Consider the following 27,905-nt stretch of genomic DNA (forward strand, 5'->3'; position numbering starts at 1 on the left):
CCCCCAACTTCTGTATGTATGAAAATATCTATTTTGTCTTCATTTTTAAAAGCCGTTTCTTCTGGGTACACAATTCTAGTTGACCGTTTTTTCTTTCAGTTCTTTAAAGATGCTCCACTGTCTCTTGGCTAACAAGGGTTCTGATGAGAAATCTGTTCTCATCTTTGTTTTTGTCCCTGTGTAATTTGTCTTTTTTGTTGTGGCTACTCTTAAGATTTTGCCTTTGTCCATGGCTTTGAGTAAATTGACTACACTCTTCCTTGGTGAAGTTGTGTTCATATTTCTGGTGCTTGGGTCTCCCTGAGATTTTTGGATCTGTTGGTTTAAGGTTTTCATTAAATTTGGAAAACGTTCAACCATTATTTCTTTAAATTTTTTTTTAGGGGGAGGGTATAGCTCAGGCAGTAGAGCGCATGCTTAGCATGGGCGAGGTCCTGTGTTCAATCCCCAGTACCTCCTCTAAAAATAAAGAAATAAATAAAACCTAATTACCTCCCTCCCCCACCAAAAAAACTAACTAATAAATCCCTCTTCAAAAAAAATTTTTTTAAAGAATAAAATAAAAATAAGTATTTTTGGTCCCCCTTCCTCTTTGCATTTTAGGGATTTCAGTTACATGTTTATGAGGTGACTTGAAGTTGTCCCACAGTTCTTTTCATTTTTTAAAAAAATTACTTTTTATCCCTGAGTTTCATTTTCAATGCTTTCAGTTGCTGCGTCTTCATGTCAGCACTTTTCTTCTGCAGTGTCTTATCAGCTATTCATCCCAGCCAGTGTATTCTTCATCTTAGCTATTATAGTTTTAATCTCTGAAAGTTCTATTTTGTGTTTTAAAAAATATTTCCTGTGTCTCTACTTAGCTTGTTGCACCTGTGGAATACAGTTATGATACAGGTTTCAACGTCCTTCTCTGTTAATTCTAACCTCTGTTTCAATTATGGGTCAGTTTCAGTTGACTAATTTTTCTCCTCATTATAAACCTGTGTTTTCCTGCTTCTTATAAGCCTGATCATCTTTGTATTCCAGACATTGTGCATGTACCTTGTTGGGTACTGGATATTTCTGTATTTCTCTAGTTCACGTGTGTATTTCTTGAGCTTCTTGGGATGCAGCTGCATTATTTGAAGAGTTTTATCCCTTGGGGTCTTGCTTTCAAGATTTTTAAGGTTTAAGGTGGAACTTTAAGATGGGACAGTGCTTGCTTAGATGAGGGATAAATACTCCCCACTACTAAGGCAAAACTCTTCTGTACACTCTACCAAATGCCCACGAAAGATCGGTTTCCCCCCAGTCTTTGTGGTGGGAACAAGCACTGTTCCGGGCCCTGAACTGAGGAGCAGTTACTGTCCCCTTTAATCCTCTCACGTATTCGCTCTGATCATCCTTTCCCCGGGCTTGGCTCATCTGCAGCGTGAATGCACCTATCAGGAGGTGCTATGCCAAGCAGTCAAGGGTGTTCCATGATCTCCAGGGGCCTTTCTGTGACGTCTCTACAAGACTCTGTCCTGTAATTTCTAGCTGCCGTGGTCTCCTCAGACTTCTAGCTACAACTCTTCAAACTGGGGAGACCATTGGGCTCTGCTGGGGTATCCTTTCTCTGCACTGCCACCTGGAAATTCTCTCAAGGCAGGAAAGCTGGAGCAGTGGTAGGAATTACCTTGTTTATATCCCAGCTTTGGGAGATCAGAGTCCTTCTTGGCCTGATGCGCCGTTGTTTAAAAGTTGTTGTTTTATATATTTTGTCTGGTTTTTTGTTGTTGTTATTGCTTCAGACAGGAGGGTAAATCTGCTTCCTCTTACTCTGTCTTGGCTACAAGGCAAAGTTGACATGTATCCATTTTTAAAACGTTACATGTTGTTACAGAAAACAGAGAGACTGGTTTGTGTCTACCCCTCATCTTCTGCAACTTGTTTTATTCATTAAAATTTTTTTAGCTTATTTTTGGTAACGTCTGTAAAATATTCCATCACATGATTGTATTATATCATGTTTATCCAGTCTCCTGTTGATGGGCGTTTAGGTTGTTTCTGACCTTTGCTGTTACAAACAATGCTGCGACCAGCAATCGCATGCATGTCTCCCTGTATCACATGTGAGCGTTCCTTTAGGGAGGATGCAGAGGTCAAACTGCTCTCCAGGGTGACCATATCAATTTGCATTCCTACACTGTATAAAGGCCTGTTTAATATTTTAAATTGGCAGCCTTTTAAGTTTTTGCCAATCTGCTAGTTCATTATTGTTTTAATTTGCATTGCTCTTATTTTTAGAAGGTCAAGAGTAGCTTTTCATATTTTTATTGGCCATTTTTGTTTCTTCCAGGAATTATCTGTTTAGTCTTTGCCTAACCTCATATTGAATTATTTTTATCATTTTTTAATTTGTTTGAATAAATGCTTAAAATTTTAGACACTAATCTTTTGTTTAAATACATAAATTTTATTTTATATAATCTGTTTATAATTATCAATACAAATAGGTTATAATTAAATTTTATTTTATATGTTATAATTCCAACTATAGAATAGAACATTACATATATAATTAATTTCTCTAAGTTTATACTGTTTTATAATTTTCTATTGTCTTATGGCACAGAATTTGAATTTTATCTAGTCAAGTTTATCAGATTTTCTTTTATGTCTTTTAATTTTTTTGCCTTAAGAAAGCCTTTTCTGTTACCAAAGTTATTAGGATATTCTCTCTAAATAATTTTAAAATGTTTTATAGTTAGATGTTTAATCTATTTAAGCTTATTTTTGTGTATAGAGTGAGGCAGGGATACAAATTGGATTGTTCCTATCAAATAGCAAAATAGCCCCAAACTATTTTTTGAACTATCCGTCTTTTCACCATTTAACTGTCTCTATTATATAGCAAATTCCAAAAGGATACGTAAGTCTGTATCTTGAAGTTCTTTTCTGTCTCATTAATCCACTTTTACTTTTCTTGCACCGATATTCGCTGTTTTAATTACTGTTGATTTATAATATCTTGCTATCTTATAAGGCAGATCTCGTCTTTTTTTTTTTTTTTTTTTGTTATCTTGAATTTACTCTTCCATGTGAGTTTGCAATCAGCTTCATGTTCCAAAAAAACCTTGTTAGTGTGATTGGGTTTGTACTGAATTTTTAAAAATATTATTATTATTATTTTTTTAATGGAGGTACTGGGGATTGAACCCAGGACCTCATACATGCTAAGGATGCGCTGTATCACCGAGCTACACCTTCCCTCTGTATTGAATCTTTAGATTAAGTAGAGAATCTTAACTATCTTTACAGTATTGAGACTTCCAATCTATTAACCTGGTATAGCTCTCTACGTAGTCAGATTTCTTTTTAAGTTCTTCAGAAAAGCTTTGTACTTTTTGGTGGTGTTTTTTACTCGGCTTTATTGACTTTATTCCTAGTTACTTTATAGCTTTCTTTGCTGCTGTAAGTGGGATCCTTTCTGCCCAGTTGGTTATTGTTGGTGTACAAGAAAGCTGTTCGTGTCCAATACCTGGTCCTTTATCTCTCCTCTGAGCTCAATTCGCTGATTAGTTCTACAGGTTGTCAGCAGTCTCACTTGGGGCCACCTTGGTGTCGCAGTGCAGAATAAATTCTAAATGACAAGTTGTTAAATTAATCGCTTTAATGATCGGGGATGCCGTGGATTCCTGTCACCAGTCTTCACCTGCGTCCTGCATTCTCAGCACAAAGCACAGGAAACAATGCTCTCGTGTGCTGACTCTGCAGGTTGTAGTGGTCACTGATCACACTGATAACACTCATTCGCTCTTTTCTCCCAAGAGCAAAACAAAACAAAATCTCCTCTAGCTGACTTTCGCTCACTGGGTTTTAGGTTTTCATATATAAAGTTCATCATCTCTTTGATTGGATTTTTCTCTCTGAATCTGGAGCAAGAAATAAGTTGTTATAGATAAAGATACTGACTCAGGAAGCACCTGGAAATGATGCTGGGTATGAGAGCGCCTGAAATCAAGGCTTCAGGACGCATGAGGGAGTGCGGAGGAGGAACCTCAGGTGGGAGGAGGATTTCTAGAACACAGTGCTCACTGGCCAGACGCACCTTGTCTTCCCAGCTCTCTTCCTCTCCGTGTCTCCCACTCCCCACCTGTGGCAGTTGAAGTGCTTTAGCAAAACACCACACTGAGCCCCTCTACGTGGTGTCATTCCCTGTGTGGGAAACCAAACTCAGCACAGAAACTGTGGTTTCCTAGCTCGTGCGTCCTGAGGGGTAGATAATTCAGGGTAGGCTGGTAGCCAGGAGAGATGTAATCTCCTGTATGTAGAAGGGCAGGCATTGCATGAGTGAGCAGTGAAAGAACCTGTAAGAACTCTTCCCGCGTAAATAGGTGCACAGAATGCTGAACAGCATTCAGATCAACAAGAATGGTGAGATTTTACTTACTGAAGTGTTTCAGTCCCTCTGTGAACAGTTTGGGAGCCCATCATTTTTATGCATAGATGTAAATCTACAAGGCAGTGTGATTTACAGTCATGGTGTGAGACCATGAATGCTTAAAAAGGCAACAAAAGAACATCTTAGAATTTCAGATATGCATTTCCCTCACATTTGGACCAGGATGTAAATTCAACCTTGTAATAAATTATGGGGTATTGTAAAGACTAAATGGTCTCATGGCCTGCATCCTCTCCTCGCCCGAGCCTCTCCTCCACACACCTGCCAGACTAATCCTCTAAAAACACCAATTTTCATATGCCTGTTCTCAAAACCTAGCTTCCTGACTTCCTGTTGCTGGAAAACAGTTTCAGATGCTTTCATCTGGCATTCAAGGCTCTCCGTGATGTGGGCCCTCCCAAACACTTCACCTTGCTCATTTCTTCCATCAGGTGCAGGCTGGGCCATTGTGGGCCTGTCATTTAAAGACCCATCTCCCAGCCGTCCCATGGAGGTTGTGCACGTCTCCCAGGCTTGCCCGCTCAGCAGCAGTGTCAGGAAAGGCTGTTACTGGGTCACATACCAACCCTGAGAGTCGGGAGGCAGGGTGATGGTGCCACCGTCTAGTCACATGGGTGGTTCTCCAGGTGAAAACTGGGGCGTTACTGTGAGAAGTTACCCAGCAAAACAGAAACCCACTATGACTGCCTTAACCTACTCTAGACAAACTTTACCAAGTGTCTGTTCCAAAAAGAGCAGACAAACAAGCTTATTACCTCCCAGGTGGGCCCCTTCCACCACACACAACTCCCCAGGGGTATATCAAGCCGGGGCAGCTGCGGGACTGTCCCATTCTGGAACGTAAGGCGTCTCCTGTCGTCCTGAATCCATACGCCGCCACGTTCTAACCACGGTTTGCTGGGTTCATTTGTTCACGACGTACACACCCTCTGAAACAAGGAGGCATGTGGTGCAGCAATATAACTGTGTATCTCATGTTACATAAATTTAAGTAACACCCAAAATGATGGAAAACGGACAGAAACAACGTATTTCGATGATGGATCAAGTAACCTATGTTTTGAGTTGCTATTTTCCCCTACTGAAGATAAGGTTTCTGATGATTGTCTTTGTCTGTTTGTGAAGACACAAGACCACCAGTTTTCCCCCTACTTAAGGCTTTAGCCATATTATCATAAACAGAGTTCTCAAGATTTGCCTCAAAGCTTCCATAGCAAACTGTCAGCCGGAGGGTGGTCACCACCAAGCCATCAGGCTTCTATACGTCTTCAGTGCCTTTCTTCCGCACATACCCGCCCCCTGGTTTAAGCTTTCATCACTCCAGTTCTACAGTGAAACAGCATTTGCAATCTTTCTGGACCATGCACTCCTAAAACTCAGAGACTTCTCACTTGGTTTCCTAAGGCTTGGCATGTTGTTTGGTGGGAGAGCGGCAGGGGAACAGTTCCAAGAATGCATTAATGAATGCCATCAATCAATCCATTGATCTAGGCTACACACAAACACTAATAAATATTGGTTTATTTCTTGTAACAAAGGCAGTAGAAGCTTCTTGCAATAGACTAAAGACCAAGGAAAGAATGAAGGCAGAAAGGTAGCTGGTTTATTTGTACCTACTCTAAGACAGGTGCTGATTTAGGTATTTTATAAACACACACACACACACACACACACACGCACACATTATTTCATTTAGCTTTCACAAACCTGCAAATTTTTACAGACTTGGAGTTTTCGTTACCTGGCTAAAGTCACACAAACTCAGGGCGACAGGCCCGTGAGTCAAGTGTAGCACGTCTCACTTTATGGTTCCTAATCCTCATTTATTGTGATTCTGAGATTCACAATATTTAGGTGTTATTAAGAAAAGTCCAAAATGTCCATTTTAAAGAGTGTTTTAACACTCTTTGGGCAGCAGTAGAAGCAAAAGCAGAAGGCACACAGTGTGACAGCAAATACACTGCCTTCTGGGAACTCCGGTGGATGAGACTTGTTTTTAAACCGGTTTTTTGTAAATTGCAAAAAAAGTTCCATTTGCATTACACTTTACAGTTCACAAAGCACATGGGAAAAATGAGGTGATGATGGGTTACGGTTGCAATTCACAGGAAAGGAGATACAAGGAAATGGAATGAAAGAAAATAATAACCTATGCATAGAGCCGGTTTTCCTTTAAAAAGTTAACCTTCACGCGCATTTCGGCCACCCGTCTTCTATGTGATGTAACAAAGAATGGGTGTGACAAAACGGCGGATTCAGGGTTTTGAAAAGCGAACCAGCGTTAGAGCCACGTTTGAGTTTGTGTTGTTAACAAGATAGCGCAACTTGATATGTCATTCCTGGCAACCAATGTCAGAAATAGTTTCACCTTCATGAGATGTACAGAAAGAACCACAGAACAAACCTCAAAAAGGGCGCTAAGAGAAAATACCCTCTAAAAATTTTCCTTTCCCAGAGAAGGCAGACCCAAAGGAAGTTTATCTGCCCGCCCGCAAATTCCCCAGAGAGCTTTCCACCAGAAGGTTGACACCCAGTTTGACCCTCTTCTCTGAGCCTCTTGTTTCTTCCATGTTATACTCCAGAGAATAAGCTGCCAGTGCGGAGGGTGCGGTGGGCCCCAGGACGACTAAGCAGATGGGGGGAGGCACAGATCAGGCCCCTGATCGCCCAGAGGGTAGGTAGACTTTGGCTGCTTTCCTGCATTTTTCACAGCTGGCTTTTCAGCCAGAGGCTTCTCCTATATGATAAATTGACTAAGAGCTATTACATTATCTATTTCGAATTCCTATCTTTCTGTTCTTCTGTGCGAAGGCAGACATAGATTATTTAAAAACCTTTAAGTCCTATTACATTTAAATTGCCTGTAACCTTTGTATAATAATAGATTTGATTGATGACAAGCTTAGTTAAAATACAACGATCTTAAATATATTCTTAGTAAACCATTCCAATCTGTGCACAGGAATTGCTATAAGATTAAATTAAATTCAAATTTTAAAAATTAAACCTTAGTTTTTTTAAAGGACCAACTTGGCTACCCACCGAGGGAGCCCAAAGCTGTCTTCCTAGCGAGCCTGTGAGAGTGTGTGTCAGGCGTCCTCTATTCACTCCCTTTGTGCTGCACTTATCTGGAGGTCACGTAACAACCAATGCCAAAGAGAAATCAAAACAGAAATTATTAGCGTGTGCCATCATGCAGCGGCGTCCTCTGCCTAACATCAGGAAGTTGTTTCAATGTCAGGTCGCCGCCAGGCATCTCAGCCCAGGCCCCTGCGCAGGGGAGAGTGGTGTCCTGAGTGAGGGCGGATGGGGGGGCCGGGAAAGCGACCCGCCGCTGCAGCCGGGCTGGAAGGCTGATAACCGCTCCCAGCCCGTCCTGGGCAGCAGGTCGTGCGAGCTTCGTGGCGGGACCCGCCGGCGGGAGCGGGGTTGGCAGGGCGCCAGCGGCGGGTGCTGGGCCCCCCGGGCACCCCGCGCCCTGGTCGCGGCCCGCCGCACCCGGGTTCCCGCCCGCGCCTCCGGAGGGGTGACGGGGACGCGCGGGGCAGGGGCTTTGCTAATTGCCAAGCAGGAAGTGCGCGCGGGGAAGCGCGGCGGGGAGCCGGGGAGGGGGAGGCGGAGGAGGCGCAGGAGGCGCGGAGGGAGGAGGGGCGCGCGGAGCCGCCGAGGGCTGCTCGGGACTCGTCGGAACCGCACGACTTCGCATCGCCGCCGTCCCGCTCTCCTCCCGGGTCCCGGAGGCCGCCCGGCCCCGCTCGGGTGCCCGTTGGCCCCACCCCGCCCCCATGGCGTCTGCGGACGACCCTCTGCGCGCAGGTAAGGTGACACCACGCCGCGCCCTCACCTGGAGCGGGGACCGCGGGCCGGGGGCTTGCGAGGGGCCCGCGGCTGCTGCGGGGCAGTCGAGGCCGAGCCCCGAGGGCCGCCGCGGGACCACCCCCAACTCCGGCGCCTGACCCGGGGCCGAAAGGGGGACAGCGGCGGCGTGAGGCTACCCCCGCGAGCGGCTGCTAGTGGCGCCCGCCTCCTGCGCTCCCCGCCGTCCCCGCCACCTCCACGCGAGCCGAAGACGCCCCTTCCGTCTTCCCACTTCGTGGCCGCGCTTTGTTCTGGACCCGGGACGCCAGGTTGAAACAAGCCCCTTAAACCTCTCTGCAGAAAAGAGCGCAGGGGTGGGTTGTTTCCTCCTGGCTCCCTGTCCCTTTCTCCCCACCCGCGTGCGTTCTCATTTCTCCCCTCTCCTCATTTCACTAGCTAACTATTGGTCGGCAAAGCTGTTTTATAAGTTAGTGTCCACAAAACCAAGTGGCAGATCCCACCTGTGGGACCCCCCCACCTCCACAGAGGCCCTTGATCAGAAGGGCCTCAGGTTTCGTCCTTACCGCAGTTCAATACTGCATTTGTACTTGAGGCCAGCATCCAGATTTTAATCTGACTTGAATTTTAAAGTCATAAAATAACTGTGTGTGTACCTGAGACCAGACTCTAGGTTCATCTTTAGTCTCACTTGGTTTTAAACTCTTCCTCAGACTCCATTTCCCCGGAGTTCTGTCCTTGCTCGCCCATAATCTAGACTGATCCTTAGTGAACGTGTGGTGAACACACGAATGACTGAATGGTGTTGCCCAGGAGCACACTCGGACTTCTTCTAGTTTTGTTGAGGCTGGAAAGAGAACCAGACAGGCAGCACCGTGAACACCTGCTAGAGAAACGTGTTCCCTGTTTTACTTCTTGGGCTTGGGCAGGGGGCAGAGCTTGAATGTTTCCCTGTTCATTTGGGGCTTGAGCAATGAGGACAAGGATACAGAAAGCATCTGGAGGTGTGTCAGAAGATAGCTAACTTGACATCGTGACGTGCGGGGTCGGCCAGTTTCCTGGGGATTTTAAAGAAAGATCTAAATTCTTCAAGTGGGGAACGGTAAACATTTTATCCACAGGAGATGGAAAATACGGAGTGTGGCTAGCTTTCCCCTCCCCCATACCCACTGTTTGGAGAAACAGAAGGGGAAATTAAGGGAGAAATCCCCCTCCCCTCCCCCCTCCCCTCCACCTCCTCTCCTGAGAACCTGATTGACAATGTGCCAGGAGATGCTAAACTATATTTTACCAACAGTGCTTTCAGACCCCGTTAAATGTGGTTGTTGGTGGTGGTGGGGGTGGTTCACAAAGGTCCTGACAGGGGCCACCAAATGAGGGTAGGTATAGAATCTGCTTGGGGCCCCCAAAGTCAGCGGCACCAGAGGAAGTGAGGGCTGGGAAACACAGCTTCATTTATAAAAAGCCTCAGTGGGTCAATAGTGATGAGGCCACCAGGGTGGCTCATATGCTCTTAGATGGCGGCAGTCGCACACCAGATCTAGAACTCCAGAGCTGGGACTCAGTCCGCATGGCCCGGAACAAAAGCATGGGGAACTCCCGGTCCTTGTGGTGTGATGAGAGCCTGAGGTTACTAGGTGTGAGGGTGTCATTCGGAAGGAACCTGTCTCCTTGACTGAAAGAGGTAAAACCCACACTTGTAGGCAGACTCTCTTTGGCTTTCTCAAAGCAGAGAGAGGCCTCCTACGCAGAAACCTCCCTCTCACTTGCAGAGATGTCGAAAAACATCTTCAGGCATCTGCAGTGTCCCCACGGCCACTGCTGCTCTGGAATTCTGTCAGTAAGATGAGGGCTCCTCCATTAAAAAAAAGACTTAAAAACGACTTCCCCTTTTTAACATCTCACTTTGGCTTTATAACCTCCAGGACACACCACCTGCCCCTTCCATTTCTGTAATGAAGCCGCAAGTGGTGTTAATATGTGGAACTTGTTAAACAGAATGCTCATCTCTCCACCCCAGACCCGGTCACCGTACTCTCTCGCCTAATTTCCTGCACTCGTCTCCCGACTGGTATTTTCACACCCACTCTTGCCTTCCACCGACCTGTTCACTAAAAAGTGTCCAGAGGGACCTTTTAAAGACAAATCAGATCCAGTCATCCCTCTGCTTAGAAACCTGCATTGACTTTCCAACAAATCCTAAATCCGCAAATGGTTCCCATGCTGTGCTTGTGGCTCTCCAGCCATCCCTTCCATCGCTGAGCCTGTTCTGTCTCTTGGTTGGCACTGCAGCCACACTGGCTCCTGTGTTTCCTTGAGAGCCCTGGACCTCCTGCCCCCTGGCCTTTGCACGGGTTGTTTCTGCTGCCTGGAAGGCTCCCTTCACCTCCCCCCACTCCAGTTACCTCCTGCACGTTATCCTTCAGATTTCAGATCAGAGCTGGTGTAGCTCAAGCTCTGTGTGCACTGTGCTATCACCCGTACCATTTCTAGCTGTGACCATTTCATCAAAAGCTCTTTCCCCCATTAGACTGTAAGTTTTTGGACAGAGTGCACGTCTGTTTCAGTGACAGCACACCTCCAACACCTGGCATCGTACCTGGCACATACTAAGTCCTGGCTAAATACCTATCGTCTCAATAAATGAATGAAAGGTAGGAGATTTAACCACCAGTGCTTCAAACGTGGACAGAAAAAGCTCTTCCCATGTTGGCATCTTAGGAACTTATTCATCAAGTTAGATGTGTTAACTTAGTTTACCTTGTAAAGGTTAAAAAAAAGATATTTATATATCCACATGCATATAAAAAGGTGGATATATATTATTATACTGTATGAGCTTAAAAAAACAACTCTTTACAGGAAGAAAATTTACATTGGAAGGAAAACAGTGTAGACATTTCACTCCATCTCTACCACTAATAAACCTTCTGACATGGAATGAGTCAGAATTGCCTGTTGAATGTGAATAAAATCTGCTTCAAGTTCATACAGACATTAAGGACAGAGACAAAGAAAGAGGCTTTGAACACCTGGAGAGTCGGGGAGGTGGTACAGTTCATTGCTTTGCCACAATGAGCCAAGTGTCCGTGGCCACAGGGCACATCAGCGTACGTGCTGCCTTTGTTCGTTCCCGGGATCTTGTCTGCAGGGAACCCTGGGGCTGCTCCTTGGAGGCTGGCCCAGGACAGCCCCCTTAGGTGGCCTCTCACCTCCCGGCCGCCCCTCCGAGCCATCCTGTGTGCTTAGATGGAGCCCAGGTGGGCACCCTGTCCTTCTCACCAACTCCAGAAGCGCTGGGAGCAGAAACCAGGACCGAAGGGGGCACCACTTGGAGGAGCACCCTTGTTTGAAAAGCCGGACCAGCCAGTTCTTCCTCCACACCCACCAGAGCTGGTGACCTACTGTGGCTTCCTTCCTCCCTCCCTCTCTCCCTCCCTCCTTCCCCTCCCTGGGGTTTTCCAACGCCCCTGCGTTTCTTCCCCTCTGTCACATCGCCTGTTTCCTGAGTTTCCTTCTCTCTCACCAAGTGTCCTCCTCCTCTTTCGCACCCTCGGTTCGCCTCTTCCCTCCCCTGCACCTTCCCGCGCCCTCTTCAGTTTGACTCCCTCAGCTTGGCCTCCCTCCAGAGAAGCCACTCTAGAAATGGCCCTTCTGGATCCCCGGTCCTTTCTCAGCTGCTTCGGCCCTGCTCCGTTGTGAGGGCAATGGAGAGGGCTGCGGCCATGGACAGAGGAGGGAAAGCCGCCCTGGGGCTTGTGTGGTCCTCGGCATGGTTAGAACATCAGCGGTGGTGAGCACAGCTGGAGGCCCGAAGGGACGCTCCAGTATAAAAATCACAACAAGTGAAAAAAGTAAATGAGCTCTGAGATTGCAAGTTCAAAGAACTGCCTTCAGTTCTTCACTGAAAAGCACAAAGGCCCTAGTCTTCTGGCCCCTGATACTCAGGAAAGCCTGGAAGCCCCAGCACATGTCCCTCTTTGTTTCTCCGAAACAACATCTTTAGAGGCGATCTTTGAACTTCCTTTGAGAAACTGTGTTGGGGAACTGTTGGTTGTTATGTAGTGTGACTCACGAAGAGATGTCAGAGCATGAGGTGCTGCCCTTGGGCGACTCCCCCGGTCTGTCCTGGGTCATCAGGGATCGTTCTTCGCGGAGAGGCTGCCGGATGCAACGCTCAGCCTCCAGGGCTCCTGGGGATTCGGCCTCGGGAGCCAAAGAGAGCTGGGTCTTGGAGTGTGTGATGGGTGGGTGAGATTTTGCATTCAGAGTGGACGCTGGAATGATGAAAGCTTTGGACATCGGGTGAGTGGGTTTTGCACATAAGAGAGGACAGGAATTTGGGGGACCCAGAGAGTGGACTGTCATGGGTTGAACTGTGTCCCTCCTCAGATTTTGTTGGCATCCCAACCCCAGGTACCTCAGAACGTGACCTTACTTGGGGCTGGAGTCTTTACAGAAGCAGTCAGGTTTTAATGAGGTCATTGGAGTGGGCTCTGCTCCAGTGTGCCCAGTGCCTGTATAAGAAGGGAAATTTGGGCACAGAGATTACCCCCAGGAGAGTCCGTCAGGTGGTCAGTGCACTCGGAGGGTAGTGGGAACAGGCAGATTTTGAAGTCAGGAAGTCCCAGATCCAAATTCTGGCTCTTCCCTCACCCTGTGACCCTGGACACTCAGGATGTACGGGGGAGACGCTGGCTCTTTCTCAGAGGCACTGTAAGGATGAGCGGGCTGTGTGTGAACCTGGCCGCACAGCAGGCACCAGGGCAGCGGGAGTCTCGTGTGACTGAGGTGGAAGTGCTGTGACCTGGGCCCCCGGGGGCAGGGGGACCTTAGCCCGAAGGTGCTCTTTCACCCCTGGGGCCCCTACTTCCCACCACTCATGGACTCTCACAGCTGGAAGGGCACGTGGAGGCCCTCCGTTCACCCTGGAAGAGCACAGATCGGGGCTTGCGGCCTAGAGAAGCGAGTGACAGCAGCCCTCCTCGACTGCTCTCACCTGGGTCCTCCGGGAGCCGCCAGGTGCCCCTCCAGCGGCTGCGCAGCTTCAGTTCACCATGGTTTCTCTCATGCCTTTGGAGGAACTCTCCAGAAGATGCTCATGTGACTTAAGCATCATTCTCAGTGCCATCAGAGAGACCTGCTTTGGTCAGTTACCAGCTAATTTCGAGGATCGAGGCCTGGTTTCAAGTCTCTGAGCCAGGACAGTGAGGCAGCTTTGGGACAGTAGAGTGACAGCCAGGAGCAGGAGGAGGGTCCCCACTGGCCCCCAGCCTAGTGGCTGGTCTTGTCACCTTGGAGCTCACCTGGCCCCCTTCCTGTTTTGGCTCCTATGTGCCCCGTCTCAGCCTGCTGTTACCTGGGGCTACAGAAGTCAACATTTTAAACCTTCTAAGTAAACCATTTGACTTTATACTTAATAATATTGTAAACATGCGGCCCCAAGAGCTCTCAGAAACACTTTAGAACAACTGCTGACATCCAGACCAGTCTCAGAGAACCAGGATCAGCCCCGCTCCAAGTAATCTTCAGCTCCACACCGTGAGAACGAAGGGAGATCTGCGCGCACTGTCCCCATGGCCGGGGAGAAGCTCACCGGGCGCTGCCACGCGCCTGGGCCCGAGAGCCGATTTGGCAGAAGCACGGAGGGAAGAACTTCGTTAGAGGCTGACAGAATTTGAATGAAGATGATAAGAGAGCTGGAAGTGCTCCTGAACAAGTTCCAGACCTGTCGCCTTGCCCAAAGGCCCTCCCATGTTGCTGTGCAGCTTCAGAAAGCACACAGCCTAGACTCTCCGCGCCCTCCCCATCTTAAGGTCCATTTATTCCCAGAGATTTCCGACCAAAGAGTGAGCCTTCGGGCCTCCAAGGGCTTGTTGTCGGCTGCCTGTATCTTCCCGTTCACCCCATAACCGCCTAGGTGTGCTCAGTTACATCGCAGATTCTCTGGGGGAGTCTGTCCCCAGCCTGGCCAGACCAGAGGGACTACCAGCTGGATGTGGGAACCAGCCACCTGGACCCTCTCCTGTGCCAGCTGAAGGGCCTGAAGCTGGGAACACTCACCTTGTCATCCAAGGTCACAGCGCTGGGCTCATTCAGGGTCAGACCGCTGGCTCTCAGTGGCCTGGCGGCCTCTTTCCAAGCCCAGTGCTCCTCCCTCCAGATGCCATGTTTGCGTCCTCACTGATGCTTTTGGTGAAATTCTGCCTTTCCCAGCTGTCTCCTCCACTTTCCTCCTCTCTGTCTTGTTCTTCCTTCTTCCTCACTTACTAGCATTTCTGTAGGAACGTGGCCTGGCTTGTCATTGATCGAGTGGGTGGTGTCTGCACAGGATGCTGATTCCTGCTAAAACTCTGCACCCCGGGTGGAGGTCATCTTTTAAAGCACAGTCATCCAGATTCACTTTAGTGGAAATGAAATTGTTGAGACTAGGCTGTGACAGGAGGGAAGAAGGAACTTGAGGCTACTTAGTGGTGGCTTCTGCTACCCTCTCCCCAGGCAGAAACCAGAATGTGAGAATGGAAAGGAAATAGCAGAAAACCGAATGCAGGTTTCTGGCTGGGCCTGTTTGAAGTCCTCTCATATGTCACGTTCTTTCTCATCTCAAGGCCTTCAGCTATGCTGTTCCCTCTGCCTAGAATGCTTTTCCCTCCCTGACTCCTTCTCCTGGCTAACTTCAACTCAACATTCCAGACTCTTCTCTACCCCCTCCTGCCTCCCCACCATGCACCCCAGGAAGGGCATGTGTCCCTCCCAGGTGTTTCCGTATAACTCTGCATTTCCACATCTTCACACCAAGTGCTCTGCATTATAACTAACTGCCTGTTCCTCAGGCAGCAGGAGTTCTGTAAGTTCAGGGCGGAGTCGTCAACACAAGTCGTTCTTATTTTCTTTATTTCTGTTTAAATCTGAGTCTAAGTCTGTAAGCCACTGGGCTGGCAGGAAATGCTGTTTCAATCCGAATGGGGCCCTGGCCCCCTCCTTAGGGTCACATGAGAATCCGAGAGGATGACGTGGTGCTGGGAAAACCAAGGAGGGGCCCTGAATTTTCTGTGCATCGGGGTCGGCATTGATGTCCTTCTTGTCCAAGCCTGAGAAGACTTGAGATCCAGCAGCCCTCTGTTTCTGTGCCAGCAGCAGTCACGGATTCTGTGCTGGGGCTGGGAACCCTGGGCCCCAGGGCGCCAGCACCCTCGGTGCATTCCCTGATGTGCGCTTGCCACCTCTGGGCTCTGCCGAGGACCAGGGTGCAGTCCCCACTGATGGAGCTGCCGGTGTCTGTCCCTGAAAGAATCTCTCTCCATCTCCCTCCACCCAGGCCGCCTCCTCTAATCTCTCCAGTGACTGTAGGCTGTCATAAGTAAATAAAGAGGTGCTCCCTTCACACCACCTCTCCTTTGGTCCATGCCTGTGGGGAGAGCAGCGTGGACAGCCCAGACGCGCAGATGGCAAACATCTAGGGGGAGCAAACAGAGTGTCTCCGTAAATCGCCTGTTAACGCTCGTTTGGATCCTGCAAGGCGTTCCCAGGACCTCGTGCCTGGTCCGCAGCACGTACTTAATGAGGATTTGGGGGAAGAAAAGGAAGTTGAACCTTGACTGGCCCATAGCTGCCACTTAGGGTTGCAGGTTGTGCACTGCGCAAATTCAGAGGTGCCCACTCAGACAGGTGTGGTTATGGAGTAAGACAGTTTTCTGGCAGGTGTTTGATGAAGTGTCTTGGAAAGGGGAAACTTTTTTCCTATTTTGTAAAAATTCGTAAAATCTAGTGGTGGCGTGTACCTTTTTCTGCATTTTGTCATTAAATTCCTTAAGTGTAACAAGTGGCAAAACAGAAGAAGCAAAATATTGAGAAATCAGAATCACTTCTTGTTTGATAAAGATACTGTGCAGTATTTTTGACTATTAATTCACGAGAAACATATCCAGAAGCTTGATATTTTAAAATGATACAAGTGAGTTGCTGAAGAGTAGGAAATGAGGAAAGAAGCAGATGTCAGAGGTGAATCCTTGCTGCTCAAAGTTATCATCCAATCCAGTATGCAAAGGGTCATTGATATCACGTGTGCATAATTTGTAGTTATTTGTAACTCCAAGTATTTGTAGACATTTCTAAGTAAACTGTTATACTTCTGTTACTTCTATTTGCTTCTTTTTCTTTTTGAATTTTTAATTGACTTTATTCTTTTAGAGTAGCTTCAGGTCCACAGCAGAATTGAGCAGAAAATACAGAGTTCACACGCAGCCCTCCCCACCCACACATACATACTCGCCTACCCTCAACATCCCTCATCAGTGTGGCCTGTTAGGTACAATTGATGAACCCACATGGACACATTGTTATCAGCCAGAGTCCATAGTTTACATGAGGGTTCACTCTTGATGCTGTACATTCCATGGGTTTTGACAAATGCATAATGACATATAGACACACTATAGTATTATGCAGAATAATTTCATTGCCCTAAAAATCCCTTGTGCTCCATCTATTCATCCCTCCCTCCCTCCCCCTCCCCAAACCCCTGGAAACCACGATCTTTTTATTGTTTCTGTAGCTGTGCCTTTTCCAGAATGTCATTTGGTTGGAATCGTACAGTTTGTAGCCTTTTCGGACTGGCTTCTTTCATTTAGTAATAGGTCTTTTAAGTTTCTCCCATGTCTTTCATGGCTTGATAGATCTTTTTTTTTTTTTTACTGCACTTATATTTTAAAAATTTATGTATATGTACTGTTCATTGTTTCTAAGAACATTTAGAGCTTTAGCTTTTTAAACTCACATAGTTATCAAAGAAATAAATCCAACCACAAAATAAGAATTAATTCAAAAAGATACATACACCCTGCTATTAACAGCAACATTATTTATAATTGCCAAGACATGGAAGTATCCTAAGTGCACATCAATAGTTGAATAGATAATGAAGATGCAGTGTGTACACACACACACACACACACACACACACACACACGTATGTGATGGAATACAGCTCACCCATAAAAAAGGATAGTTTATCATTTGTGGCCCTTCATTCTCTCTTTTTTTTCACTTCAAAAACCAGTATTTTGTAACTGGCAGAGACATTTCCGTTACATCAAAAACAACAAAATACCTAGAAGTAAACTCAATTTCTATTTGCTTTTAAAAAGCATTTGGATACTAGCTGAGGAATGAAGATTTTGGTCTTGATGAAGAATTTTAGGCAATAGCTAACCAGCAGACCTGGTACTTTGTGGGTGTGGTAGAGGTGCTATCTTCTGGTAACTGTAAAAATCGCAGGTCCCTTTGTAGCCCTGAGATGGAGGACAGCTGCTGGTTTTTTTTAAGTGTAGTGTATTTGTCTTAATCACTTTCTTGATGCAGTCAGAACCTATTCTGTCTTATTTTGTCTCCACTAATGATTGAAAGTGTTTCTCTAAACTCACTGGGGTAAGCTTGTATCCATATGAACGCTGTTATCAAAGGACACATTTGTGCTTTGTTTTTTTAGTTTAAAAATATTTTTAAATTTTTTTACTTAAGCAACTATTTTATCTCAGTTTTTGTGTTTTTGAGGGGGAAGGTGGTTGGTGATTAGGCTTACTTATTTTTAATGGCGGTCCTGGGGATTGAACCCAGGACCTCATGCATGCGAAGCACACGCTCTACTGCTGAGCTCTACCCTCCCCCCCGTGCTTTTAAATTAAAGAAAATGCTCTCCGTTTGTTTTCTTGACAGATCACTTGGCGAAGGAGCCAGTGGAAGACACAGACCCTAGCACCATATCCCTTAACATGGTAGGTTACAAGTTTTACATTAATAGTGATGACTCTTGTTTTTCCTTTTTTCCCTTTGTTATTTCTTTACATTTTCATTACTTGGTATTTACATGAAGATCAGAAACCGTAAATTAAGGTCTCCCAAGATACATTTTTCACGATACTTCCCTGTGACATAATAAACTTTGGGTTTCTCCAGGCTAAAAACGGTATTAGGCTGTGTTCTCGTTTCGCATACATCAGAGGTGACCTTCTGAGAGTGTGTGAGGTCTTTATCTCCTTGTGTACTTACTATGTTTAATTACCCCTTCTTCAGGAGTCAAAGTATCTACCTTGAGGTGGAAGGAAAAAATGTAGGACCACCTTCCAGTAGTGGAGGGCTGCCTGTATGTCAGATGGGCACACAACGGATGTACCTCTCACCACGTTTAGTCCCTGCAGCCATCCTGTGAGATAGTCACTGCCCACTTTACCGATGAAAAACTGAGGCAAGGAGTGGGCTAATTTGCCCAACTTGAAAGCAGCCCAGGTGGGATTCGAGCCCAGCAGCTGGATCCAGACCCCTGCCCCGGCCTCCCATAACCACTCTGTGGCAAGTCTGCTGCTTTAAAAGACTTCACACACGTCGTTTTCATCCTGCAAATAGCCTGTGAGCTGGTGGGCCGGGTGTCTTCATCCCCATCCTGCAGGTGAGGAAATGGCAGTTACCTGATTCGTATGCGGTCACCCAGACAGAAGCCCTGCTCTCTTAACATGTTACCGCCCCTCACTTATGACCAAATGCGTGCCTTTGACAACATCACACGTTTACTAGGTGTGCAGTGTGAGATACACCCCTTTCTTCAAAGGGCTTGGAGGGTGTGATCTCCTGAGTCATGCACAGTTCGGACTCGTTTAGGTGGCATGGCAGAAAAGACACTTGATATCATTCAGTTCAGTGTCTCTAAGTCTTTGGAAGTTCCCAAGGCACCTCAGTGTCTTGAAGACCTGAGATGTTTGTTTTCACAGCTTTTGTTTGGCCCCGGCACAGTTTGATAAGTGTGGACAGTGTCAGTTGCAAGCTTTGAGACACTGGGGGAGTGAACATGAAAAAATTCCATCTCCTAACTCTCTTAAAAGCAGAGTGCAAAGTGACCCTGTGGTTTCTGATCCCCTCCAGTGTGGTCCATTACCAGAGCTGTGGGTTCCAGCAAGCGGTACTCAGCTCGCCCCTCCCACGACCTGACCTGTGATGGTCTCGAGGCTGGCTCACAGCCTTGACCCCCCAGGCCGCCGCCTCATTGCTCACCTTGGGTCCTGGCCACTCCTCCACGCTGCTGGGACAAGGAAGTTTTCCTGCAGCTTCTCTGCATTAATTTTGGGGAGTTGTCCTGACAAAGTCCCCACAAACAGAGTGGCTTCAGCAACAGAAATGTATTGTCTCACTGCTCTGGAGGCCAGAAGCCCGAAGTCAAGGTGTCCGCAGGCCTGTGCTCCCCTGAGACCTGCGGGGGAGAATCCTGTCATGTCCTTCAGCTTTCAGTGCGTGCCGCCAGGTCTTGGCACCCCTGGCCTGTAGCTGCCCTACTCCGTTGTCTGCCATTGTTGGCACACGGCCGCCTTCTCCCTGTGTGTCTGTCTCGGTGTCTCCTCTCTTACAAGGATGTCTGTCCTGTGGATTAAGGGCCCAGCCTGCCCCAGTGTGACCTCATCTTACCTCTTTTATCTACAGTGACCCTGTTCCGGTGAGCGCCCATTCTGACGTCCTGGGGGTTAGGACTCCAACATCTCTTTTTGGGGGGACATATTTCACCCCACGGCCTTCCTGCTGTCTTCAGGGTAAAGTGTGCAGTCCTTGACGTGGCAGATGAGGGCCTCCGTGACCTTGTCTCAACATGCCTTTGGTGAGCCAGTCCTGTGTAACAGCCTGCTGCTCCCCAGACGCCCCACGTCCTCTTACCGTCGCAGGATACCGATCGCACCGGCCCCTCCCTGTGAACTCCGGGGCCTCCTGCCGTCTTAGTCCGAGCATTCTGTATCTAGGAAGCCCTCCCTGCCCTACCCTGGGACCTCGAGTGCTCCCCACTCTGTAGCCCAGTCCTGACTTTTGTCACACCGTGTGGGGATTGTTTGCTTCCCTGGCTTCCTGCAGGGCTGTGCTGACCATCTTCGCCCGTGCAGAGGGCACAAAGCAGGCAGACTTCCCGAGACCCTGGAACAGCACTCCTTCTCAGCCCCCTCACTTCACTTCCAGGCTCTTCAAGAAAACTGGCTCCAGTATTTCGTGTCCAACCTTGTCTTCCCTTCCCGCCTCCAACAGGCATCTCTGCGTGACCTGCCTTCCACCTTCACTCCCACACCTGCCATGCCACTCTTCCAGTCACCTGGCCCGGCCCCGGTGTGTCCACTGTCTGCAGTTGCCAAGCCCCTTCAGTCAGCCGAGTCCTGGGCATCCTCTAGGCCGAGCTCAGATGTCAGGCTTTCCAGGAAACCTGCACTTGTTCATTCACACAGACCAAACTGAGTCAAAATCTGGGAGGCCATGGTCATAGTCCCTTCTCTTGAAACACTCAGTGAAGCTGAGGAAATAGATAAGTGCTTTGAAAAGAGACTGATACGTATGACAGTACAGGCGTGCTCTTCCAGCTCTGGCGAGCACAGTGTGGAGAAGGATTTAGTCTGGGAGAAATTTGTTTGACTTTAGTTCTTTGTGATTGACGATTGATTTCTTTTGTGGAAAGGGGTTGGAGGCTTCCAGAGGTTCCGAAACTTTCCTGACCAGCTCCAAAAAAACTCCAAGGAAAGGCACTTAAAACAGAGTCCTTGGTTCTACATTTGTTTCTGTTTCTCCTCTGTCAAAGGAAGACATTGATGAGACCTGCAGGAGAGTTGGAAGGTGTAGCTTTGTTTGGGCTGGAGGACCCTGGACCCAGAGGCCCAGATGCTGTGAATGGTGGCACTGAGCTGGGTTAGAGGACAGACTGGGGAGACTGGGTGCATCCCCACTCCCCTCACTGTATAATCTGAGGTAGAACTTTCCAGAACTTTAGAAACCTGCGTCTTTCTTAGTACCAAAAGAGAGATGTGTGACTATAAGAGCATTTGCTATTTTGAATTGCCTGTAATAGTGCTACCCTCAACTAAAGCACTGGGGAAGTCTGCATAACTGCACGATGGGTGACTAATTTGTAGATCTTCATGCAATTAATGGGAGAGTCACGTTTTGAATCCTGTCCTAGTCAACCCAGGACAGAGCTCTCCAATAGTGAGAACATGTGCTCGTTGACCCAAATGAATGACACAGAAATGGTGAAAGAAGTGGGTCTGTCCCCAGAATTCACTAACACAAATGTTCCTCAATTTTAAGCTGCAGTTGGTAGATAGAGGGAATAGCACTGCATACCCTGTGACCCAGCAGCCCCACTGCTGGGCATGTGTCTGGAGGGAGTTCTAACTCAGAAAGACACCTGCACCCCTGTGTTCACAGCAGCACTATGTACAACAGCCAAGACACGATAACAACCTAAATGTCCATTGACAGATGGCTGGATAAAGACTCTGTGGTATATCTATACTATGGAATACTACTCAGCCATAAAAAAGGATAAAATAATGCCATTTGCAGCAACATGGATGGACCTGGAGATGATCATACTAAGTGAAGTCAGCCAGACAGACAAAGATAGATATCATATGTTATCAATTATATGTGGAATCTAAAAAAAATAGAAATGAATTTATGTACAAAACAGAAACAAACTCATAGACATAGAAAACAAACTTATTGTTACCTTGTGGGTAAAGAGGTAGGAAGGGATAAATTGGGAGTTTGAGATTTGCAGACGTTAACCACTTTATATAAAAATAGGTTAAAAACCCCCAATTTCTTCTATATAGCACAGGGAACTATATTCAATATCTTATAGTAACCTATAATGAAAAAAAAATGAAAAGGAATATATGTCTGTATAGGTATGACTGAAACATTGGGCTGTGTGCCAGAAATTGATGCAACACTTTAAACTGACTACACTTCAATTAAAAAAAAAAAAGAAAGAATAGCACTGCAGAAAAGAGAGGAAGTGTGGTTTAGTGGTGAGAGCTGAAGGCTTGTTCTGTTTCATATTCCAACATTAACTCCTCATCAACCTTGGTTTCACTTCTATAAATTGACAATAAAAACAAGCAATGAGGCAGGCCTGTTGATAAATCTAGTGCTGAAAACTTACAAGGTTTTAAGTTAAAATCATGGCTTTCCCAGCCCAAAGCTTTCTTTTCATGTTGATCTTATAATTGACTGCGGTGTTTAAAAATAACTCTGCTCTTTTGTTGGTTTCTACAGTCAGACAAATATCCCATTCAAGATACGGGACTCCCTAAAGGTACGTACATTTAATCTAACGACTTGAACTTGTGATTATTTTCGTATCTTGAACAAAGCGCTAGTCAGAGTAATTTTTCAGATTTTAAAATTGTAAAACAGATTTTAAAATTGTGAAACAGAAACATACCGATAATTTAGTGCATGACTTGGTGAGTACCTCGGGTATGAGTTTTCTAATTAAAGTCTAGGAATTATTTTCTAACAGATTATACATTAAATTCCTATGGGGTTCTTAACATGCATAAAATGAAGGAGACCTGGGCGGTGGGTTGCAAGTGACAGAAATGTAACTCAAGTTAGTTGTAAATGGTAGGGGGCACTTAGTGGCTTAGCGTCCTGAGGTGCGGCTAATTCTAAGCGTTTAAGTGATGTCTCCAGCCCAATCTCTCTCTCTGTCGTGGTTCTGTCTTTGTGTTGGCTCCATTCTCAGGCAGACTTTCCCCACGTGGCGGGAAAGATGGTCTCTGACACCCCCAGCTTCACTTGGTGCTGCTCAAGACGGTGGAGACAGGGAACCTTTCCCCCAGCACACATGGCGCACTTTGCGGGGCAGTTGGCTGGGTGGCCATCCCTGAGCCAGCTGCTGCTGTCAGGAGGGTGGATGGCTGAGCAGGTCTGAGCCCGGAGGCCAGGTGAGCGGGGAGGTGGAAGGCTAGGGCTCAGCTGTGCTCAAACCCAGGAAGGAGGGTTCTGTTACCAGTCCAGGGGCAGGGGACACTTGTCAGTCCCCAGAGCAAAAAGGAGCCATCTTTTATGATCCACAGATGAATGTCTCAGGCTGGGGGCAGGCCACAGAGGCCTCAGCCTTTCCTGCTTTCCCTGGGAAGTCTGCAGGGCCGGATCCAGTATGAGACCACGCTGCTGGTTGTCACACTGGAGCACTTGCCTTGGGCTCTGCTGGCAACCCAGGGAAGAGGCAGGGGTGGGGGGAGAGCAGCGCAATCAGGCCTGACCCACTTCAGAGACAGCTGGCGGCCCCCGGTTTCCTGGAGGGGCAGGCTTCCTGGCAGCCACGGCTGTGGGTTTCCCAGCAGGCCTTCTGGTGATGCCCTCACCGGGCCTCCCACCTGCTGGGTCAGAAGGGAGCCCACAGCCAGGGCCCGCCTGTGGCTGAGTCCCCCCTCCGTCAGTGCCTGCTCACCAGACTGTCTCCAGGCTCCCTGAAACGACCTCATGAGGATTTCATTCCTTTTGCCTCGGTCCATGTCCCCGGAACGGTGTAGGAGAAGAGGCAGAAGGCCGGCTGTGAGCCCCAGCTCTGGCTGTAGGGCAGGCTTCCCCACAAGCGCCCTGCCCCCTTTCCCCTGTCACTTCCTGGAGGACTTCTCAGTGTCCTGGGTTCCCTAAGTTGGGCTGGTCTAGGTCAGCGAGAAGGTGGAAGGTGCGAGCCAGGCCACCAGGTCAGATGGGAGGCCGTCTCGGGCAGTGTTCCTTGGACTTCAGGGTGCAGAATCATCTGGGGGGCTAGTTTAAAATGCAGACTCTGGGCTCCCCTACTCCGAAATCTTGATGCAGTGGGTCTAGGGTCAGGCCCAGAAACCCATGTTTTAATGCATACTTGCATGGTTGGGATGCAGGCCTCCACTTGAGAGCCTGCCTACGAAGCTTTGAGAAGTTGGCACACCTGCCAACAGACGTGTAGAAGTGAACCGAGCTCCCACTGGACCGCTGACCCTGAGAGCCCTCAGCAGGTGACTTCCCACCCCAGGGCCTCAGTGTCCTGTCTGCAGTGCACGGAGGACACTATTAGCGCCTGCCTCTCAGGGTGACTGTGAGAATTCAGTGAAACGAGTCTGGAGTGGAGACTGGCGCACACGAGCATCAGACGGGGTGGGGGGAAATCTGGCAGAAGAGCTGCGAAAAGTCAGGGCCGGGGCTGCTGGAAGCTTTTGTAGCAGAGGGGCAAACGTGGAACCGTTTCAGGCAGTGAGCCTGGGAGTGCATTGTCACGCTTTGATCTGCCTCAAGATCTTCTCTGTCATCTTGCACATGATTTCTGGTTTTAAAAGAAGAAGATGGTTGCTTAGCAGCCTGGTAATCCCGCAGTTGTGCTATTGGGTTTCTCCTAGAATTAGAGTGTTGGAAACCTTAATTAAAACAGTGACGCGTTGATGAGTAATGTGACTGCCAAAACGGTACTCCACATCTGTCTTCTGTCTTTATTCACGGGGAAGAGGGTTATGAAGCGCCTAATTTCTTACCTCCAGGAAATACATCATTGTATATGTAATGAACCATGTCCAGAAGTTTGGAGACTTATTCCACTGTTTGCATTCGATACTATAGTCATTTTCTATCTGCAGTATTTTTTAAAACATACCATAATGGAGCCAGTATCATCATTAAATGTTTATGATAATTTTCTCATTGAATTTTTTTTTTTAGGGAAAGAAAATCTGTATGCATTAGTGAAGAGACTAATTTATAGATTAAAAGTAAATGTAATCTAGGTACATGAAGTAGAATCTCAGACTCTGATATTTAAGTGACTTCTAAGGGGGCCTGCTTAGAGGAGGAGTACTTTGTAATTAGCTTGAACAATTTCCATGTGATTCAGAAGTCTTCAAAATACTTCCTTAGGCAGATCAGCACATTTCACAAAATCTTTATTATAACTCTAGTATATGTCACTCATGGACAGTCTAAAGCTATTCCTTAACACAGTCCAAACCAGAGTGGACTGTGGTTTTACTATAAAACAGCTGTGGGAATCTGGTGTAATTTCAGTGATCGGCATGTTTTTGAGGTGAAACATGTTATTCTACCTGTTTTGTCATAGGAGCCTCCACCTCCCCTGATTTTAGAGATGTCAGGGGCTTCACTCCGTCAGGCTTCTGTTCCGATAGGTGGCCTCTGAGATTCTGCAGGCACTAAGCTCAGGACTAATTTAAGATCAGGGTTTATTTTATGTCACAGAAACTGCTAGCTTGAGTGTTCTGAAGGGAATGTGACACTTTGCATTTTGAGGGAAAAATGTCTTTGGAAAAAAGAAATCTGATTTTTAAGCCACTATTCTAGTGAAGGGAAATTGCACATAAATTCATCATAAATCAATCAAGATTTTATCTTCATTTTCTCTGGTGTTACTGCTTTTTTATTGTTCAAAAAATTATATTGCAAACATGAAGTTAGAGAGAAATAAAGTAGTAGACTGATTTTACTGTTAATGTTGAGGAATTTGAACTGAAGCGTGGGTGATATTTGGAACAATTTGTTAACTAAATGTTGAAGTAGTAGTTCAGTTCGAAAGAGTTGGAAGAGAATCAAGTACTCAGGAAATCAGTAACGTAATTCAGAGGTACAAACGCCTGCCCCAAACCAGCGAGCCAGTCACTGTGTCGTATTTCACATGATTTCTCACCTCGCCTGATTGACGGTATTTTGCTAATAGGTTTCCTTGTTCTAACATGAAGCCGCACCCCTTCCCCACCTGCATGACTTGATGTGTCCTGGTCCCCCTCATTCTACGAACTCAGTCCCTCCCACCCAACCTTGCCCAAGACTCTTGGCAATCCCCTGTTACAGCAAACCCCAAATCAACCCCCTCCCCCAAATTATGACAGGAACACAAAGCGACCATTCTGCAGGGTTTTTTCCCTTTGGTGGGGAGTGGAGGGGAAGGAGAGGGACCCGACCACAGGAGTGTTTGGGGGACCGTGTGAGGAAAGTTGCTGCTTTTATAATTTAAGTTAACATATTGGGAAGTAAGAAGCCCCACCTCTACAGAAGTGCTGGGTTGACCACTACGACGAGAGGCACTGTGGGAACTGGTATGGCTGCACCCACATGTCCACTCCTTTCGCTGGGAAGAGCCTCGCTTTAGAGGGCATCTGAATTCTGCGGGGTGCTTGGTGGGGGCCAGGTTGCTGGGGTCCCCGAGATTCCAATTCAGGATGTCTGGAGGGGAGCGCGGGAATCTGCACTGTTAGCAGGCAGCCCCGGGGATCCTGATGGGAGAGACCCGGGACCGCAGCTTGAGACACGCATGCCTCGGCAGGGTCTCTGCTGGTCCAGCTCGCAGAGAGAACAGAGTCTCGGTCAGAGACCACGCTTTTAGTTTAACTTTCTCAGACAACACGACTGAGGGAAAATGTCCTTTCCTCCAGTCAGAATGGTGTAGGAGGCAATGAACATAGCTCCTCATGTGAGCAAACCTATCAAACCGGCATGTAGTAGGTCAACAAATGGTAATGAATGTAAAAAGTAAGTAGATGAATCAATCAGTCATTCAGTCTTAACTTTTGAACTGTGAGTTAAATGGTTCTCCATTCAAGGCTTCGTAACTCCAAACATTTACATGACACTAAACGTTTCTTTCAGAACATACCGTATTTCTGTCAGCTCTCAAATTTTAGAGTGTGACATTGAATTCTGTGGTTGAAGATTAAAATCTGATGGAACAAAATCCATTTTTAACACATTCGTGCCATCTTCACCACAAGCTGGGGAGCTGTGACGTTAACACACAAGTGAGATAACCTAGGGATGGAATTTCCTTCCTAGCAGTTAATTCCGAAAGGTGTTAAACACTTCGCTGACCTGTCATGTTCCTTTGACTGTTGCTGGCAGTCCACACTCTAACAACAGAACCCAAACGGTTTTGGTGTGGCTTTTAGGAGGGCGAGCTGTGAAGACGAGTGCAGTCCCACTCTGCTCTCTGAAAGGCTCGGTGAGCAGACAGAACAGCAGTGAGCACATAGAGTCTGATGTCACGTTAATCAGAGGGGATGCGTTTTGACCTCCCCCTGCTCACCCCATTGGTGAGGGAGGGGTCCTGCCCTGGGGTTGTGGGGATGGCCACACACAGGGCTCCTGACACTGGACAGAGGAGGTTGACAGCAGCTTACGAGTCAGTGTACCCACAGCCTGGGGGAGGACACTGCACTCCATGCAGGGTCACCTGGGGTTGCACTTGCGAACAGAATGAACAACCAGGGGCTGTGGGTGACAAGCGTTGTCCTATCAAGAGGGGTCTGATGGCCCCAGGTTCCCAAGGAAGAATGTGATTGGCTTGTCTGAGTAATTCAGGGGTCTGGCAAGGAACTGAAATCCACCGCTCCCGGATCAGCGGGGACTGTGCCGAGTCCCTTGATAAGGCACGTTGTTCAGCTGGGGGTCGTGTCCATGGGGCAGAGCAGGGAGAGGTGCAGCTGGGCTGTCCAGGCCCTCCTGGGTTTTCCAGATGTCAAGGCACATATACTGAGTCACAATATTGAGTCTTAACTTTGGCCTTACGCCCCGGAGTATGGGCTTTCTTTATCAAGCTTTGTGTCTTTTTTTTCCCCCTAGCCAAGGACTGTGATCCAATTACTTTGAACTGCCCGACAAATTCTGACGTGCGACAGCAGGTAGGAATAATTTCAGTTATATTTTTACCCTTATTTTGTCTTCTAGAGCTTTACAAATAAAGAATGAAGAACAGAATTGTCAGGTAGTAAGTGTGGAAGTGATCTTTAAGCATCCAGTGATGTGGCATGTCTGTACAAATGCTGTTACTTTTAGTGAGTGTGGTAGCTTTAATCCATTCTTTGAGATAAATATTTAT

The 27,905-nt window shown here is 47.3% G+C and overlaps 1 protein-coding gene across 8 annotated transcripts in view; it reads left to right on the plus strand.

The window, feature by feature from the left end:
• EDARADD (EDAR associated via death domain) overlaps nucleotides 1-27,905 on the plus strand; it is an 85,446-nt gene that overhangs the window by 16,549 nt on the left and 40,992 nt on the right. For 2 of the 8 annotated variants that reach the window (XM_072971035.1, XM_072971036.1), the window contains exons 3-6: nucleotides 17,957-18,015; nucleotides 20,297-20,374; nucleotides 22,319-22,358; nucleotides 27,650-27,708. In XM_072971035.1, the coding sequence (XP_072827136.1) occupies nucleotides 17,957-18,015; nucleotides 20,297-20,374; nucleotides 22,319-22,358; nucleotides 27,650-27,708 (236 nt within the window). Of the gene's footprint in view, nucleotides 1-7,019; nucleotides 7,101-8,060; nucleotides 8,243-17,956; nucleotides 18,016-20,296; nucleotides 20,375-22,318; nucleotides 22,359-27,649; nucleotides 27,709-27,905 lie in introns of those variants that run through there. The other 6 variants (XM_072971038.1, XM_072971040.1, XM_072971032.1 and 3 more) reach the window with 5 other exon arrangements.

Source organism: Vicugna pacos, chromosome 11 (genome assembly GCF_048564905.1).
Source record: "Vicugna pacos chromosome 11, VicPac4, whole genome shotgun sequence".
In the NCBI taxonomy this organism is placed as follows: domain Eukaryota; kingdom Metazoa; phylum Chordata; class Mammalia; order Artiodactyla; family Camelidae; genus Vicugna; species Vicugna pacos.